We start from the raw sequence: 21,002 nt of genomic DNA, 5'->3' as shown, positions 1-21,002 counted from the left end.
TTATAATACGTTATGTAGAGCATTTATGTATATCCGGTTCTTTTTATTCAATGTTCACGACTTCGACAATTTAATTTCACTGCTTATAATTTAATTAATTTTATACTCTTTTTTATAAATTGATGAATGTATTATGTAAATTTCGTTTTCTCTTTTTTTCTCGGTTTTATGTCATTGGATTGATTAGGTTGTTTGACCGAAGCGTTGTTCTTTATACCAATATAGAATTTTTCCGTGCACATTATTTATAAATTGTTTTTGTTAATAGAAAATTAGATAACCACAAATAATACTTGTGAACAGGTATTCACCGTGCCTGGTACAAATACCTGTGTGCAGAGGTTGTCCTAAAATTGATTTGAAGTCTTTTTAAGAAGAATGCATTAGATCAATGCGGATTCAGAAATTAGTGCAATAGCTAAAAAAAATTCTTATTTCATTCCGGTTGTTTACAACACACGTTTGATTCAAGATTGTTAAGAATTCGCATTTACGGTTTTAAAAAATAACATAATTTGTGATTTATCATGAGGATCATATGTAGTCGTTTTTGTATTTCTGTATAAAATTGTACGCAGAAGCAGATTTTGTTTTAATTCAATTTTATGCATTCCTCAATTTGAAATCTGCAGGATTATGAACACTTTAGATAACTTTGTTTGCTCGTTGCTATTAAAATCTTGTTATCATATTGATATTGACAATAAATATTTACTCTTGTTAAACATTAAAATTCGATTTTAAAAACAAACAATATTTGACTTACGCATTCTTGAGTGTGCATAAAGCGCTGCATAATTGAACATTTCTTTTTTAATGAAAGCAATAAATGTATTGATTTAGTAACCGTATGTTGCTATATTACCATCTGTAACATAAAAATCAATATGTTTACAATGAACTGTAATGTTAGTTTCACATTCGTTGAAATAATGTTTTGTTGGTTTTGTGACTTATTAGCTTCCTTGCATTTTTATTGAATTGGATACTGTGATATGTGTTTTGTTGTGTATACAGTTGTCAAAAAGTTTGATACAAGTCGTTCATTAGAACTACATTTCACGCAACATACTGCATACAAAAATTTCAATCATTGGCTTGTCTGTAAATCTTAATGATAGTATATGCTATAAACTAAACATATGTATATGTATCAAAGGTTGTGACTGGTCTTTAATAATATAGATCTATTATTTCTTTTAAAAAATCAAAGTACAGAATGTGCGAACTGAAAATCTTTGATTGATTTGTGTATTGTAACTTGAATGTGGCGTTAAATCCATGGTGTTCTTGTAACATGATAGCAACTCGCTTAAACGGTTGATGTTGTTCCTACCGGGAACATAAATCAACCGTTTTATCTGTTCGCTTAAACCATTATGCATCAACTATTATTCAATTCATCCTTTCGTTCAGTGAAAAAGTTTTACAATATAACTGACTGACTGACTGATAATACATATTCGTGTGTTTTTGGGGTGTTTGGGTGGTTATAGACGAATGATAAGTTAAAAGATAAAATACTGAACTTCAAGGTAAATTCAAAACGGAAAGTTCCTAATCAAATGGCAAAATCTAAAGCACAAACACATCAAACGAATGGACAACATCTGTCATACTCTTGACTTAGTACAGGCATTTTCTTACGTAGAAAATGGTGGATTGAACCTGGTTTTATAGCGCTAAACCTCTCACTTGTATGACAATCGCATCAACTTCCATTACATTGACAACGATGTGTGAATGAAACAAACATACATAATAGGTAAAAATGTCAAAATAGGGATACTCATAAACGGACAATATTTCTTCTTATGGCGTCGGTGTCCTGATTAAAGGGTCAAATAGTCCAATATATATAAGAGTTTGGTGTCTGCGATTTAAGGGTTGAAGGGTCCAACATTAGGGTATGACGTTGACGTCCAGTGTCCAGGATTTTAGGGGTCTAACAGCGCATCTATCACTACTCTTGTTGTTTTGTTCGTTGTAGTACTTCACAATGTAAATGTTTATCGTCACCTTAAACCAGCAAGTGGTGACTACAAAAAATAATCGCTATCAAATAAGATGTTGTCGATCTTTTAATTGAGTGAATGATACATTAGGATAGGTATTGCTTTGATTCGATTGTATTATGACAATTTCTATGCGCTCAGTATTTTTAAAATAACTTCATCAAGAACGCAGAATATGTATAGGTTATCGGGTTTTCTACACATTGATATCGTAAAATAATATACGCGAACCATGCTAACATCTCTTTTAGCTTTTGAACGCAACCAAGGAGCTAAAAGGCTTCACATTATATCTAGCGGCTGATGCTTACCGATGTCAATACGCGAACATTTCAATAATCTAATATATTTTCATATTATAAAAAGCTAATTACAGACTGAAATTGACTTAATATTTTGTTTTTCCACTGAGAGCATGCAGATAATATATATATATAGGCATCATGAATTACAATGCATAAAAACTGTGAACAAGCTAAACTTGAAACAAACGTCAAATTTAGCCATAAACTAAGTTATAGAGTGGAGCATGCATGTATAGGGTGGTAAAGATGTGCTAACAATAGTACTTTGAAATCAGTAACCTTTATAGGCATGCTTGTTAGACTGGTATGTAATTTCAAATTTTGGTTCATATGTTTCATATCCCCCCGTGGGATTTTCTCGTCGCGTTGAACACTAATTGATGGGACTGTTTACTGTCTTTTGTACAAGTTGGTTTCTCTTTAAAACGTCCGCCGTTTCTATTCACTATTCTATTGGGATTTAACGAGTTTTTCGAGATCGAATAAATTCATTCCCTCAACGTCTCAACACACAGAAAAAGCACAGCACAACTACCATCAACTCGAACAAGGAAACTAAAAATGGCACGTAATCCCACAACAATGACAGTTTTGTGAAATAAATCACGTCTACCATACTAAACGAAGAATTAATTAAACTATCCACTACTGCGTTATTTTTGTTGACAGGCGACTCTGTGTGATTGTGTTCTGGTGTGTATGTTTACACAACTTGCAATTGGTGCTGATGGGTTCCAATTTTTTTCACATTAACTTCTTTTATTTGTTTGGTTTCCAATTTGATTCATTACGGTACTATAAACACATATCACACAAGTGGGAGGTTTATCCAGCTATAAAATTTGTTTCAACTTACAACTTTTTTTCCGGAAAATATCTGTATCATTATCAAAAATATGACGGTTGTTCTCCACTTCTTCCAATGATTGATAAAGTCTTAGAACAGTTTAATGATGTGACTTCGGTCCCTTTTGGATTTACCCTTAAGATATATATGTTTGGTTATGTTTCGGACCATATGAGTATTTGGACCATACGCGTATGGTCATGACCATATGGGTATATACTTATATGGTTCGACCAAACGCGTATGGTCGGGGTCATTAACATTCTGTTACAGCTTACGTTTAATACCTCTAAACTCTTCATATGGTATGACGGTCCGTTAATTAAAAAGACGCTATCATAATGGACGTCAAGTTGGTTACTTACTCCTTATTCCTTATTCGTTACTTATTCCCTATTCCCTATTCGTTACTTATTCCTTATTCCCTATTCTTTTGACTGACGATTTCTTCGTAAATAAAATGAGTTACATCCCTTTTCCTCGCGATAAACTTTCAAGATCGTGGAAGACTCATTTTCATTGGTCGAAAAAGACACACCTTCGAGGTCACTCATATGTGACCTTTAATTAGATTGATTCGTTACTTATTCCCTATTTCCTATTCGTTACCTATTCGTTACTTATTCCATATTCCCTATTCGTTACTTATTCCTTATTACCTATTCGTTACTTATTACAATACTTATTCCTTATTCGTTACTTATTAGATTTTTGATATCCTTCCCCCTTTTTAATTGTTTATATTCTTATATCTGGTTATAGTTCTAAATTTGTTGAGGTAAAATGAACTTTTTATGACCAATTTATATGTGTTTGTGCTCAACCGATCCTGTTGATTTATGTTCGATACTTATTTGTCTCTTATTTGATTTTTATACGTCTACCTTTTAAATGTTTTATATTCATATGTTTGAAGATCTGGTTCTTGGTTCAAAGAGGTGAAATCACCTTGTAGCGCCTGTATAAAGATGAGGTATGATCGCCAATGAGACAACTCACCACAATAGACCAAAATAACACAGAAATTAACAACTACAGGTCAAGATACGGCCTTCAACAATAAGCAAAGCAAAGCAATGATTTTTAATTGTGTTCTTGTCTCTGGCGGTAACTATGTGTTCTTAGAGATGAAATCACTCTATTAGCACGTATGTACCCGTTCCAGCGCTCGGTTTATACCCTGTTACTTATTCGTTCCTTAATCGCTTTTAATACGCGTGGTATAAGTTTCATCTTTAAAAAAAGATATTTTAAATTGTTTTCTTGTTTCTAGTGGTAGATTGCGTTTCTAAGAGGTGATATAATCCTATCAGCGCGTATGTAGCAGTTTCAGCGCTCGACTGATACCCTGTGTCATTTTGGTCTAATGTGAGGAGTTGTCTAATTGGCGATCATACCACATCTTCATTTTTATACAAGCGCTAAAAGGTGATTTCATCTCTTCGAATAAAGAACCAGATCTTCAAACATACGAATACAAAACATTTAAAAGGTAGAACGCATAAAAAAATCAAATAAGAAACAAATAAGTATCGAACATAAAGCAACAGGGTCGGTTGAGCACAAACACAGATAAATAGGGAATAGGAAATAAGTAATTATAACGAATAGGTAACGAATAGGGAATAGGGAATAAGTAACGAATAGATATAGTTTTTGTATTATTGAAATGTTTATAATGTGATTTGAAAAAAAAATGCCTAAATGGTCTAAATAAATGGCCCGTTAATAACCAAACGAGTATTATAATCATATGGTCCGACCATACGCGTATGGTCGGACCATATGAGTATACGCATCTGGTCATGACCATACGCGAATGGTCCAAATACTCATATGGTCTGAAACAGTTATAATAATGATTACTTAAAACATGGCTCTACTGTATTGCATATTCCTCAAAGAGTTAAAGGAAAGTGGAGAACATGAAGTATATGTCAATTTTTTCGGTTCCGGCAAAAAAGCGATTTATATATAAATATAAAAAAGAAGATGTGGTATGATTGCCAATGAGACAATTCTCCACAAGAGACCAAATGACAAAGAAATTAACAACTATAGGTCACCGTACGGCCTTCAACAATGAGCAAAGCCCATATTGCATAGTCAGCTATAAAAGGCCACGAAATGACAATGTAAAACAATTCAAACGAAAAAAGTAACGGCCTTATTCCAATGAGCATGTAACACATAAACAAACTACAACAACTGAATTACAGGCTTCTGACTTGGGACAGGCACATACATAAATAATGTGGCGGGGTTAAACATGTTAGCGGGATCCCAACCTTCCCCCTAACCTGGAACAGTGGTATAGCAGTACAACATAAGAACGAACTATAAAAATCAGTAAAGTCCTGCTATTTATTCGGTCTTATTTCAGACTTTTCTTCAGACTATATGAAATAAAACTTTATGGAAACTAACGTCAGCGGTTGGTGGCCGTCTTGTGATACAGAGGGACCACCTAGAACGCCGCCATGAAATGGTTTCAAATTCATGTCCAGACAAAATAGTGAATATAAAAGTGTTATGCGCAGTTCATGTGTGCATTGGCAAACATCTTCCTTGAGTATAAAAGAGTACCAAAAAGAAAGGTGTTGTTACACTTGTACAGCATTTTGAGGTGGTTGGATTTACATTTGATTTTAAAAAAAATTGGGGGATATTTTTATTGAAATTTTTAGTTATATACATGTCGATATATTGATATTCATGCTTTGCTTTTAATGTGTATATTATATTTTTAAGACATATTTTTTAGAGACTTCATATATAAGTAAACAGTTGAAGGCCGTACGGTGACCTATAGTTGTTAATGTCCGTGTCATTTTGGTCTTTTGTGGATAGTTGTCTCATTGGCAATCATACCACATCTTCTTTTTTATAATATCAATTTTTATATGCATGCTTTGTTACGTAAAAATGTTTAAAGAGGGCATATTTTTCAGACACTTTTTTCATTAAACTACATATGTTTCTTTAGTTTTTCTATTCTTAATTGATGTACTGAAAATCTGAATGAACACCGGCAAAATAGAAAAACTCTATATAAATCGTTATTTTGTCGGAGCCGATCATCATTTTGTTGCTATTCCATTGAGCACAATTCTCATTCCATCAGACTAAAGAACCAGTTGTCTCATTGGCACTCACACCACATCTTTCTATATCTTTCCAACATTTATGTATTTATTTTTAATGTTTCTTGTGGTTTCGGTGGGATAATGCATTGTGTTTTATCGTTTGTAGTCCCAATACTTATAAAATAGCCTTCCAATACCGTCCTTGTCATGATAATTAATTGGACTGTCATTGTGAAAATAATTGTATGAAGTTCAAGTATTCGTTACATAAGTGCGTCACTGTTTGTGATGTCCTGTGCTGTCTGTCGTTGATGGAAGATGAGCGGTTTGCATGTCGTGTCAACTTTTATATTATTTGTTTGTGAGTTTCTTTGTGATGATTGTTCTTGCATGTGTTTGTGCTGTATTTGAGGCACATTGTGTTGTCATTGTAACGGTATTTTTCAACACTGCCATATAAGCGGGGGTTGGGCTAGCCATGAAACAAGGTTCAAGCCACAATTGTTTTCTTAAAATGTCCAGTACTAAGTCAGGAACTATGGCAGTTGTTATAAGTTCGTTTCTATGTATGTTGTCGTTAATCTTTGTTGCACTTCAGTGTTCCTGTTGTTCCTGTTGTTCCTGTTGTTTTCGTCTTATAGTTACTAAATTACTGTGGATCATAAATCCACATAAAGCTTGCGGCCCGGACAATATCAATGGCAGAGTCTTTAAAGAACTAAAGGAACAAATCTCACCAATTCTAACATTGATATTTAAAAAGTCACTTGAAACTGGAGAAACACCTAAGGACTGGAAACATGCTAATGTAGCCCCAGCCTTCAAAAAGGGGGGAAAATACAAACCCGTAAACTACAGGCTAATATCTTTAACCTGCATATGTTGTATAAGCTCATGGAGCACATCATTACAAGTAGCATCATGTCTCATCTTGAAAAACATCATATATTATACGATCTTCAGCACGGCTTCAGAAAATCAAGGTCGTGTGAAACACAATTCATAGACTTCATTCAAGAACTAGCACATTCAAATAATAGAAACACACAAATTGACTTGATCATAAGGGAGCTACCATTTGATTTTTATGGGGGGGCTAGGATGAAATTTGAAAAAAATAGGCAGGACAGGAGTTTTGAGTAAAAAAAAAAGGCAGGATGAGACACTTGCAAAAAAAAAAAAGTCAGGACGACAATTTAGGTAAAAAAAGTCAGGATAAACTAAAAAAAAAAAGGCAGGACCGAACAGAGTGAAAAATAAAAAGGCAGGACAGAGATTACAGCTAAAAAAAAAATGCAGGACAAAATTTTTCATCCTAGCCCCCCCATAAAAATCAAATGGTAGCTCCCTAATGGACTTTGCTAAAGCGTTCGACAAAGTCTCACATCGTCACCTCCTTTACAAACTCAAATTCTATGGTATTGAAAATAACACACTAAATTGGATTCAGGCGTTTTTACAGGACAGAACACCAACAGTAGTCATTAATGGCATTTCCTCCACCTCAGTACCCGTAACATCTGGTGTACCACAAGGAACAGTATTGGGCCCCATACTGTTTACCATCTATATAAATGACTTACCGGAATACCTACAACACAGCAAGCTTAGACTCTTTGCTGATGACAGCATAGTTTACAGGGAAATAAAAACACAAGATGAGTGTCATAAGTTACAACTTGACCTAGACTCAGCAGCTCGATGGGAGTCAGATTGGCTTATGGTATTTCACCCTGATAAATGTACCAACCTTTCCATCTCACAAAAGAAAAATAACTACCGGCATAATTACATCCTCCACAATCACATCCTCGAATCAGTTACATCCGCAAAATATCTAGGCATTACCTTACAATCGAATCTGAAGTGGAACAAACATATAGACAACATAGTATCAAATGGGAACAGATCACTTGGTTTTTTAAAAAGAAATTTAAAAGTTACACACACAGAAACAAAACCAAGAGCATACCAGGCACTAGTAAGACCAAAACTGGAATATAGTTGTAGTGTATGGGACCCCCATTTAAAAGAAAAACAGATACAATTAGAAAAGGTACAGAGACGCGCTGCTCGTTATGTACACAACAACTGATTACACGAGCAGTGTAAAAAACATGCTTAATCAGTTGAAATGGCCACCACTAGCCGAGAGACGCTTAAAAACCCGACTTATTTTATTTTATAAAGTAATACATTGTCTTGTAGCCATTCCATCGCATATTCTTGAACAAACAGACTGCAGAACAAGACAAAATCATACTCAGACATACAGACACATCCAAACTTCCAAGGACACATACAAATGGTCATATTTCACCCGAACAAGTATTCAATGGAATTTTATACTACCACAAACTGTAATTGAAACCACAACTGTTGACAGCATTAGAGATCGGCTAACACCAGCTGTTCTCTCTAGCTTCAAATAAACAAATTCAAACAAAACATGTACATATATTTTTAATGATCTTTTAATAATCACAATCTGTATATACAAACACTCTATATACAAACACTCCAATTGTTATAAAACATGTATTTTTCAGTATTGAAGAAGAAGAAGAAGAAGAAGAAGAAGAAGAAGAAGAAGAAGAAGAAGAAGAAGAAGAAGAAGAAGAAGAAGAAGAAGAAGAAGAAGAAGAAGAAGAAGAAGAAGAAGAAGAAGAAGAAGAAGAAGAAGAAGAAGAAGAAGAAGAAGAAGAAGAAGAAGAAGAAGAAGAAGAAGAAGAAGAAGAAGAAGAAGAAGAAGAAGAAGAAGAAGAAGAAGAAGAAGAAGAAGAAGAAGAAGAAGAAGAAGAAGAAGAAGAAGAAGAAGAAGAAGAAGAAGAAGAAGAAGAAGAAGAAGAAGAAGAAGAAGAAGAAGAAGAAGAAGAAGAAGAAGAAGAAGAAGAAGAAGAAGAAGAAGAAGAAGAAGAAGAAAGAAGAAGAAGAAGAAGACTGGTCCAAACAGTTGCAAATAAATAGGCCACGCATGCATCAGTCATCTTTATTCAGATGGACGACTGGAAATCTTAAAGGAGGAGGCTATTTTTCTGGAGCCTACAAAATAGCCACTGCCTTTAGGGAGCTGCCATTTGATTTTTATGGGGGGGGGGGGGATGAAACACTGCAAAAAAAAGGCAGGATGACAATTTAGGTAAAAAAAGTCAGGATAAACTAATAAAAAAAAGGCAGGACCGAATAGAGTGAAAAATAAAAAGGCAGGACAGAGATTACAACTAAAAACAAATGCAGGACAAAAATTTTCATCCTAGTCCCCCCCCCCCCCCCCCCCCATAAAAATCAAATGGTAGCTCCCTTATTTAGATTTTAAATTTTTAGGTTCTTAGTCTCAATTTTAAGGTGCTCCTAACAAAGGACGGACATAAGCTTATTATGCTAATGACATAAAATAAGTCACTACCTTCCCCTTTCCAGATTGTTCCCCTACACTGCCAAATTTCGAATATTATGGAAACAGCTTCTTTATCATCATCTGATGTAGAGGAATCTGCTACATCTACAGAAGAAGATAATTTATGTGTTAACGATGTCCAAAATCAAGCACACACATTACTCGTATCAAATGTTAAACGCCCAAGACACAAGCCCAAAACAAGTGTGATACCAAACTGTGTTTCTGAGTGGAAAAGAAAACATGCCGAGAAAGTAAACATCTATTACAATGAAAGTTATTATCCTACTGTGTCAGACGTTGTATTAAAGAAAGGAAATTTAACTGAGTTTACGATTGAACAGGAACAGTATATGAGTACATTGAAGTCGCATCTTCCTTTTGATGCAACTCTGCAGAATAAACCAGGTCAATTTGCTACTCATGAATTTTACAGTAAACACATGAAACCAACTTTGGACAGTATAAGGGAAAAGATAAAATCATCTGATGAAGAGAACAGCAATGACTCGTACATGTATGTAACAAACAGTTTCTCAAACACATAATATGTTATTGTTTTAAAAATACTATATAGTATTTTTAAAACAATAACACATTATGTATGCAGCAGCTAGTAATGCGAAGTTTTCATGTGTAACGGGAGAGCATGAATTTTATTACAAAATTGCTTGTTTCCAATGGAACTCGAAAGGGGGACCTCTGTGGCACAAGGCAGAGTGTTATCTGCTAAAGAAGTACTTCCTTAGCTCAACCGCTTACAGCTGACTAAGTATCTACTGCAATTACTAACATGACTTAGGGAAACAATCCTGTCACACATGAAACAAATGTGTGACACTTGGCCAAAATTGTAAAGATCAAAGCAATAAAACAAAGATTATCAGAAAATGCAGCAAAATATTAAGCATGAAAATGCCTGAGTCTCATACTAATTGTATAAGACTTGACAGCCCTCAGTGTTACTGTATGCAGTTTTGATTTTATATATTTTTAAGATGAAAAAGCATGTGTCAACATTTGCTGAAAAATCCCAAGATTTTTAAACTAAATGAATTATGCACAAACTTTCTTAATAAAAAGAACATGTAAATTGTTTAATTATATATTAGTACAAATATATCTGTTCTACTAACAAGTGCCTCTTCAACCTTTACAGAGCTTATATTACTCAGTTTGCATTTGGTTCTGTTACCCTTGACTTTTTTGGTACATTGTAATTCAGCTTTAGAAGCATACATGTATGAATGGCCATTCTGTAAAATATGCATAATAAGGAAATTTGATTATTTGTTATTTTCTGTAGGCATATTTTCTTCTTAAGTACTGATGCATCTGAAAGCATATTAACAAAGTAAAAAAAAAGTCCAAGTTTATGTCCAACCACTACAAATGAGATATTCATACAATGACTTCTATTTTATTGTAGAGATGTGATGGCAAAAGTTCATGTTGATGACTTTCTCTCAGAGCTTTCTGAGTATCTTCTGATCAGTGAACAACAGTATATAGATGGTGCATGTGAAGTGGCTGATGGAATATACTCACAACTGTTCTATGCATTTGCTACCATGTGTCATTTAAGACCAAGGTGAGTAAATTTTAAATATATATCAAAATAATGTGCATTGTTATCTCTTCAAAACTATCTCATGGTCCAATTGTGCAAGTTTTGTAACAACAAAATTTTGTGGGCAGTATATGAACTCAGCATGCACAAAAGCATTTAATATACTGATAGATAACAGTCTGTCACTATGGTCACAGAATTTGGAAAATTAATAAAAAATTGGTGTTTTTGTGGATAAAGACAAATATTGGAAGTACAAAACAATACATTTATAATTCATATCACAAATATTTCCCACTTCGTACGGTTGCAAAGGAGTTGGGTCTCATTGAAGTCAATCTCTTCCTTTAGTAGATAGCAGAAGTACAATGAATGTTAAAAATGGATAGTGGTGGTACTTGTTTAAATAGCTGCTAAAGTACACTTGTAAATTTTAAGGGCATGATTACCTGCCTCATGTACTTGACAGATATAATTTTGATATATATATCAAAATATACAGGAGCTTAGCTTTAAAAATCTCCTTTATTCATCTACAGTTAATGTAAGCAGGTAAATCAACCATTTCATCTTCTATTTATACAATCTTTTATAAAGAACTTTGAATCCAATAATGATAAAGTGTTGCATTGTAATACCATGGCTTTGTTTAATAAGATACATGAAGTGTGTGAATGTCTAAAAATACAGATTAAATCTATTTTAAATTTTAGATTTGCTAAAATATTCTCCAATCTCCAAAACTATCAAAAAATGTAATTCATTGCAGTCAGAAGATTGGTAATTCTAGCTTACTATATACATTGTACATATATAGCATAACATGTTGCCTTGATTATTTTTTTTATGCATTCACATATAGCATTTCCACAAAAACCAAAAGCAAACAACAGTTCATGCAAATGTTATTACATAAAGTGAATAGTTCAGTTTAATGATACATATGTCATGTATGTAGTAAGATGGTTGTCCGAGGCCTGTAAGTGTTTATTCCATTTTCTTTAGGTTTTGTGGTACAGCTCCAAGTTTTTGGCAAGGTTTACTGGGTGTTGATGTTACCTCAAATCCAGATTTCCGTTTATGTACCAAAAGTATGTCACATAGAGAGAAAGAAGAAGAAAGCAACATTTGTACTGTAACCTTTGTTAAGGTATGTGATAATATATATTTTAAAAGAGCAAAGTATTCTTAAGACACACATATTCAGTGACATAAGTATATAGAAAAATGGAGCGTGGGGGACTTCTGAAAGTGACAAGCTGAAAAACTCTTCTATAATCTAATACATATAACTACATGTATACCATGTATACATGTAGTCTTAACTCCTGTTAGTGGACTGTTTCATTTTCACTCTTTTTTTCATAGTTTTGCCTCCCCCCATACATATTGATAAGTAATTTTGTAATCGAGAATCCCCGCTGGTTGCAAGAATTAAAAGTACCAGTAAAAATTGGAAATAAAAGTTTCATCTGCACTTTGCAAACTTTCTTGATAAATAAACCCATCATGATTGACACATTGATTGTTTGTGTTTAATGCCACACTCAGCACTTTGAAGTGGTGGTTAGTATTCACTGATTGAGAAAGGCAGATAGCCACACTGACCTTCAGCAGGAAGACTGATAAATTTAGTCAATTAACATCTGACACGTGCAGGGTTTGACATCAGTGTTTACAGGCTTAGAAAAAAATCATAAATAAACACATAGATATCATAATCCTTATTATCAATTTAAGGATATTCATTAAATAACAATACTGTAAATCAATTTATATTATTACTAGAAAACACAACCAGTTAAAACCCAGTCAAAGAAAAGATACATAGAGAGTAGCTGTAGTAGTAGTGTTAGCTCTTCAACAGAAGAAAGTCCAGATGAAGAACCAGTACACAAAAAACACAGACGATGTTCATTGGGTAGCAGTGACAGTTCTTCAGTAGTTGGGTGTGAGATATTCACACCAGAAATAGAAGAAGATTTGGATCGTAATGTTCTAGGACGACATGCTGGTGAACTTTTATTGGATGTCAGGAAATATGCCATGGGTAATGACAAAATGCCTGGTATCATAGTGAATGGAACAAAGGTAAAATTAACTGATCATTTTACACAAAGTACTTAACATAGTCTGAAAATCGCTGATGTGTGAAAATGTAGGTGACAAACTTTCAGTGATAGGCTTGTAGTCATTTTTTTTTTATCTTTCTTACAAAAGTACCTGAATATAGTCTGAAAATCATTGATATGTGAAAAGTAGGTAACAAACTTTCAGTATTAGGCTAGTTGCCATTTTTTTTTTTTTATTCTTGAACATGGTCTCAAATAACATGAATAACAAACTGGCAATATCTTTATTACTGTACATGGATCCATTAGCATTATAAAAAGTATCAAAATCATGTACCGTATGCATGAAATGTAAGTCAAGGTACTAGTAACCAACTTTCAGTGCAAGGCTAGCAGTAATTTCTGATAACAATTTGTTTGTCAAAGGAGTAGGTCCAGTAAGACTCCTTTTTGGCCCCAAAATATAGCAGTTTTACAAAATTGCTAAAATGAAAACTTTTAGTTATTTTTTAGACAGTAGAATAATTCTGCTACAGAAATATGGGCTGTTTTTGACAATACAATGCACATATATCGGGTACTAGCACCATTAAGTCATGCTTAAACTTTTTAAAGTGGCCGAAATTATGTGACATATATAGGCTTGGCAGAAATAATGTGACATACATCCCCATAGTTGTTCAGGTAAAGTTATTGTAGTAATATTCTCATTTACATGTGTATATCTATGAAATCATTTTAATATTCTTATTGAAAGATTGCTGCTAGCCTTTCACTAAAAGTTTGCCTGCATACAGGGGTTTGCTGCCACCAACTTAACTTTTTCTTGGGATCAATGGTGATGTTTCTCAGCATGGTAAACATGTGTTAGTTATACTGTATACTAAAGGACATTTTCATTAATAGGTATATTTCACCTTGTTGGACATCACAAGCCATCATATGATTAAACTGTATCAAAGAAAGGAACTAGACAAAGAGAAGGATGTTGCCACCATTTATTATTCAAGGCCTTTAGACATTTTAGTTGAAGAAGATAGAATACTGTTGATAGAAAACTTCATGAGACTTAATAACTTCCAGTTTCATAGCAAGGACTGAAGATAGATATAAAGCTATCAGGTATAACAGCTTCAGAGATATTATGTTCATCAGGGTTTCCCCTGGGTTACGGTAATTATTTTTTTCGCCACCTCTTTCTCCAAAACAATATATTTTTTGCCTAGTAACATTAATATATTTTTCCTTTAAATTTTTCCTGCTTTCTATCCCCCCTCATAACAAAAAAGAACAATAAAATGAGTCTCTTAAACTTATGTTTTAGTTTACATTGTAGTGAATAAAAACTAAACCTTTTACTTTATTAAAAGATACTGTAAAAATAGCAATATGAAAATCATCATTTTGACTTCTGGGAACACAAGCTTATTCTTCAATTTATAGTTAATCGGATATATATTTCCCTTCGTGCTGAAGGATAAAGACTACAGAGAGAGATTTTCCTTACTTTTGAACAAGTTTAGAACAACCCCTCAAATGTGGGATAACCTTAAATGAGGGACTGCCCCTCATAAAAGGGGTCATTTTGCAGTTGTAGAAAGGTATTGAGGGATTATTCCCAACCTGTCGAATATATTTCTTCATAACGACAGTTTTCTTTTCTTGACCATCATCAATAAAAAAAACTTTGCTTGAAACAGGTGCATCATTAAAACGACTTGCAGGTCGATTATCTATATCAAAGTTGAAGGATAAAGTTTTGGGTAGGAAAAGTTTTTTTTGCTTTAGAACATTTTTCGTCAGTTTTCCCTTCCGGACCATTGTTAAAAAAAGGAAAGGAGAATTCAAAAGTTTGAATCAAACATGTGTGTCAAGTTGTTTATAAATCCTTTATGTGATATGTGATGGACACCATTTAACCATATCATTTCAAATTTTTGTCAAACAATACAATAATCACCTTTATTAATTAGTCCTAGGTTGTCTACAGCTATAAAATGCAATCAGCTGATTATTGATTTTCTGTCATCAAGGTGACTAGAGAGAAACCAGAAAGAATTTTTTTTTTTTTAAATTGATGAAACAAAATTGTTATATATATTTCTTTCGCCAAATTCTTTCGCAAATGGAGAATTTTAATCGGCACAATTATTATTTTTCGCTAAAAGCAAAAATGGCGACCGTCAGCCTAAACCCTGATGTTCATCTTTCATCATAGTTTCATTATTGGTAGATATCTTTTCTAGACCATCTACAGCAATCATGAGCCTATCAACATTAAGGTTGTGACTTTCAACCCTTCATTTCCGTGTCTATGAAAAACTGGCTCTTAAATGATAAAGCCAAGAAAGCTAGAAGTAGAGTTAAACAGAATCAATCAATCAATAATGTTTAGAAATTGTCTTTTGTTTAAACCATGTGTAGATCTCTAGATATCTATATATTGGTTTGATAATTACATGGATGTATTGTTTGGCAGATTTTTTAAAAAAATTTTATAACCAATGAAATTATGTCTACATCATCCAATAATATATTTTATTTGGGACAGTTATAATATAAATATATGTAATTAAGGAGATGTAGTAGCACAAGGATTGCCAATGAGATAACTATCCATCAGATCCCAACAGAAAAGATGTAAACAACTACAGGTCACCAGACAACCTTCAGCAATGAGCAAAACCCTTACCATATTGTAAGTTATTAAGATCCAAGAATAACAAAGTTTGAAATCATTCAAAAGAGAAAAACATTGAACTTCACCTATCACTGAAATACAGGCTCTTGACTTATAACCTATTCATAAAGAATGTGGCATGGTTAAACATGTTTGAAACAAAATAACCATTCATCTAACCTGATAAAAAGTTGTGTAACAGCACAAAACAAGATCAAACTATATGAAAATATATTTTTTTTAAGTAGAAGCAATTTGTAACTTTTTTTTGTTTTTTGCAGCTTTATCAAGTTTACAATTACCAGTGAAAACATTTTGGTGATTTTCATTTACACTTCCTTCAAGGTAAATAGAAAATTGACACTGGAGTTATGGAAACAATGCTTTCCTTCAAAATCGGACATAGTGCTAAAATGAGAGTTTAAGATTGGTGTTTTGGTCTGCTGTTTGTGGTATCAGAGTTGTCTTACAATGAATAATGAGCAAATAAAACTAACAAGATTTTATGGATGACTTTGTAAGAGAGAAAATGTATATTTATTTTTCACATGTGTATATTTTGTAGGGGTAAAGACATAATCTTTTCAAAATGAGACTTTGTTCTATTTTTGTTCTAAATTATTCCATCATAACATGTGCTGACAATAAAGATAAAATATCTATAATTTTCCTATTTTCCAGTCTATATTATGTTTATTAACATAAAGACTTAAACATTCGATATCAAATTGTTATTATGAGTTTTAAAACTACCCTGAGACCTACTTATTCCTAAATGCATTGGATATCAAATTGTTATCATATAAAAAGAAGATGTATGATTGCTAATGAGATAGCTTTCCAAAAGAGACCAAATAACCCAGAAATTACTAACTATTGGTCACTGTACAGCCTTCAACAATGAACAAGCCCATACTGCATAGTCGTCTAAGGTCGGAAATGACAAATGTAAAACAATTCAATTAAGAAAACTCACAAAATAATGAACCAAAAACAAATATGTTATACAGCAACATTCAACAACAAACCAATTACAGGCTCCTGACTTGGAAGATGCACAAACAGAATGTGGAAGGTTAAACTCGTTTGAAAGTGCCAACCCTTCCATAACCTGAGACAATGGTGTAACATTACAACATATGAACACACTTTGAAAATAATTGCCTTTTCAACTATACTGGAACCATTTTATACCCATATTCATTAAATATCAAATTGTTATCATGATATTTTTGAACTACGGTACACCGGAACCATTGTATACCTGTATGCATTAGATACAATCATCATAACCATGTATCTTTGGTCGGGTTGTTGTCTCTTTGACGCATTCCCCATTTCCATTCTCAATTTTATCAATTTGTTATTATGACGTCTGAATTACAGGAATCTGTACAGGAAGTGATAATTGTCTTGAATTGTGTAGCTGTAAATTTATTTTTAGAGGTTACTGTTAATTAATATTAATTTTAACCATGACTGTAAGTTATTTTATATTTTAATACTTTATGATGTATTTAAATGAGGAGTTATTGTTGCCATCTAATTAGAAATTTGAATTGAGATTATTTTTGGAATAAGGGATTGGGGGAGGTGAAAAAAAATGGGGAGGGGTGGGGGTAAAATTTTTCTCATTTCAGATTTGAGAAATTAAAAAGAATTTTTCTTCAAATATTTTTTTTTGAGGGGATTTATATTCAACAGCATATATAGTGTATTGCTCAAAAGCAAAATCCAAATTCAGAGCTGTATCAAGCTTGAATGTTGTGTCCATACTTGCCCCAACTGTTGAGGGTTCAACCTCTGCGGTCGTATAAAGCTGCGCCCTGCGGAGCATCTGGTTAATTTTAGTTTCTTGTGTATAATTCGGAGTTTAGTATGACGTCCATTATAGTCCAGAATAATTGATCACTTTAGGGTAAAAGCATGAAACTTGGCATAGTGAAAGATTAAGGGGTATAGACAAAATTCAGATATGGAGCCACGAAAAAAAAATCCAATATGGCCGCCAAATTCAAGATGGCCGACATAAGTATAACATCATTCATTTGATGAAGACTTCCAATTTAATGAGTTCAAAAGATGTCACAAACTTAATGAAATACAAATAAGATATGTCAGTTAATTTATTTGTAAACCTTACTAATAAAGAAATCATCAAAATGGCGTCCAAATTCAAAATGGCGTTATAATAAAGAAATCATCAAAATGGCGTCCAAATTCAAAATGGCGTGTCAAAATGTCTAAGTTTGACAGTATTCGTATGTGTACACCATCATTGTGTGATAGAAAGTTACCAAATCCATGAAACTGATCATTTGATATAAATAAAAGGCCTACAGTGTATCAACAATACATAGGTGCATAGATTATATTTCCATATTGGCGGCAATATTCAAAATGGCGTCGTTTAACATGTCAAAATTTTACGTTTCTTTTAAATATGGTATAAAAATGATTAAAAAATAATAAATCATTTTTTTCAATACAAGCACGTATATATACAAACATATTATTATGTAATGTAACAAGTGACATTAGCTATGAAATAAAAATGGTCGATTCAACTCAAAATGGCGTCTTTGACGAGTTTTTTTTTCCACAGTTACAGGTAATCACCTTAGAAAATTTAACAATTTTCCTGAAATGAAAAAAAATCAACATATGCAGTATTTAATTCTACAAAGAGAATTTATTTTTTAGAAATGAGGTAAGAAATAAAAAAAACTCCCAAGTAGCTATTTGACATAAACATAGATTAAAATTATAATGACAATATGATCAAAATGCAGGAAAATCAAAATAAAGCACAGTGACTCAATCAGTTTCTCTTTCACAGTCTGCTTCATGACTACTGGCGGCCATTTTGAAATTGGCGGCCATTGTGGATTTTTTTTTTTTATGGCTCCATATCCAAAAATATTTATAAGCATCATAACTAACACTGTGCAAAGTTTCATGCTTTTACCACAAAGTGATCAATTGTCCCAAAATATTGGACTTAGCTGCTGGACTATTATCACTGATCTAGTAACATATTTGTTTAGGGACTAGCTGAAGGACTCCTCCGGGTGCGGGAGTTTCTCACTGCATTGAAGACCCATTGGTGGCCTTCGGTTGTTGTGTGCTCTATGGTCGGGTTGTTGTCTCTTTGACATATTCGCCATTTCCTTGCTCAATTTTATTGAATGTCCTCAAGGGAAATTGTTTACTTTTCGCACCACAGAAAATTATTCTAAATAAATATTTTTCATGATTTATTTATATGCGGCAGGTTTGTTGTTGCTTTTCTGCTAAAGTTTTGGCATTTAGAAGTAAGATCTACGACTGGCAGACAGTGAGCCAGAATAATGTGTCTAGGAAGGTAACATAACTTCTTCTGGACTGTTACCTTATGAACTAGCATATTTAAAATCCGGTTTCATTTTTATATCAAGTTCAAATGATTTCATCCTAATGTACATGTAATATTTGCCATTGGGCGTTAAACACAATCCATTCATACTATAACATACTTTCGATTGAGTGGTTGTCTATCATTAAGTAGGCATGCATGTAACTTTTTATATAATGCTGTTCCATCAGATTTCAATACCGTAAACTGGTCACAACTTTAATTAAATTTGACCTATATAACAGATACCAACTATGGAAATATACATAATAATGCATTGAATAAACCAAAATATTATCAAAGTTTTCAAGTTTTATATTTAGATCATTGTATACACTCTGAAAGACCAGTAAACTGTCTTTCCTTGTGAAGCGTCAGATTTCTCTTTCGGGTTATCATTCAATTGGTTGTTCACTAATTAGTTGCGGCGTTTTACGTTTCCGCAAATTGGCATTACTTTTCCGGAAAAAAAAGATGACGTTTCCGGAAAAAAAAGTTTACGTTTCCGCAAATAAATATCTTACTTTTCCGGAAAAAAAAGTAACTATTCCGGAAAATATAAATTATTGCTTTTCTGCAAATAATTGAGGAATACCTGTTGATCTAAAGCAAAGCCATAATATAAAATAAATATTAAGTAAGTCAAAGGTCATCATAACATGCAAGTAAACTTCATCATTTAAATCTATGAAAACGTATGTTCAAAAGTCAGCACTAACCAGAAATATCTTGATATGAGTTCATAAGTCAGTTCTGGCAGAATATTTGTAGCCAACACGCCGCACAAAGTCCACAGTAGTACATTCACCGTTTACAAGTTTTGTATTTTGTTCAAGAACTTAAGGAAGTCCATCTTCTCCTTTTCACATTTCCAAACGGGTGCTTTTACAGTTAGAGTTCTCATCTTTATGTAAGATGTTGTTTGCAGTTTCAATAACACATCGATAAAAACAAACAAAAAATGTTAGGATGGCTAGCGTAAAACTATAAGCTTCCATATAAAACTGCTCGTTCAAGTGGGCATGAAAAGACTCGGCACTATTCGTGTTTTCGTAACAGCAGTATGCATTACACATTCAAAGTCATTATGAACTACCTCGGGAAGTTATTCTTCGGGTAGTGCACATCAATAAGCCGATCCAACAGTTTCGTGTAACATTCCTCGGATTTAAGTGGAAGTAACGCAAATACAAGACGAATGTAGTTACCATTTTTACATCCATGTATCGAATAAACTTAGTTGGTAGAAGAATTTCGGACAGGATTTAAATGTGCCGTCTATGAAAATATCAGTCATTTCATTACATAGACATACCAAGTTGGTGAAACATGAAAGTATAACGATTCCCGAATCAAAATCATTGACTAATTATAAGTTAAAATAAGTTTCAATTTTGTTAGTGTTCAAATCTATTTGTCTTAATGTCTCGTGAATTTCTAATCTACATTTAGGTAATTTTGGAAACTGCTTTCGCCTGTCTCTGTATAAGGACATAGCAACATTTTTCAAGTCAATATATATTCGATTATTTATAATTTACCAGGTAAATTTCCGGAAAAGTAATAAATGCAAATTGCGGAAACGTATACTTTAAATTTGCGGAAACGTAGCATTGGGACTTTGAAAAATTAGCGG

At 33.1% G+C, this 21,002-nt stretch overlaps 1 protein-coding gene across 1 annotated transcript; it reads left to right on the top strand.

The window, feature by feature from the left end:
- Window positions 1-9,653: 9,653 nt before the first annotated feature.
- LOC139523000 (uncharacterized) lies at window positions 9,654-16,637 on the top strand. The gene is made up of 6 exons (XM_071316713.1): window positions 9,654-10,167; window positions 11,080-11,241; window positions 12,226-12,370; window positions 13,009-13,311; window positions 14,199-14,414; window positions 16,254-16,637. Exons 1-5 carry the CDS (start codon window positions 9,707-9,709, stop codon window positions 14,391-14,393), a joined length of 1,266 nt encoding a protein of 421 aa, XP_071172814.1. The 5' UTR covers window positions 9,654-9,706; the 3' UTR covers window positions 14,394-14,414; window positions 16,254-16,637.
- Window positions 16,638-21,002: the final 4,365 nt, after the last annotated feature.

This window comes from Mytilus edulis, chromosome 5, assembly GCF_963676685.1.
Source record: "Mytilus edulis chromosome 5, xbMytEdul2.2, whole genome shotgun sequence".
NCBI lineage: Eukaryota > Metazoa > Mollusca > Bivalvia > Mytilida > Mytilidae > Mytilus > Mytilus edulis.
The sequence above is the reverse complement of the archived record's forward strand: the minus strand, read 5'-3'. Positions and strand labels throughout refer to the sequence as shown.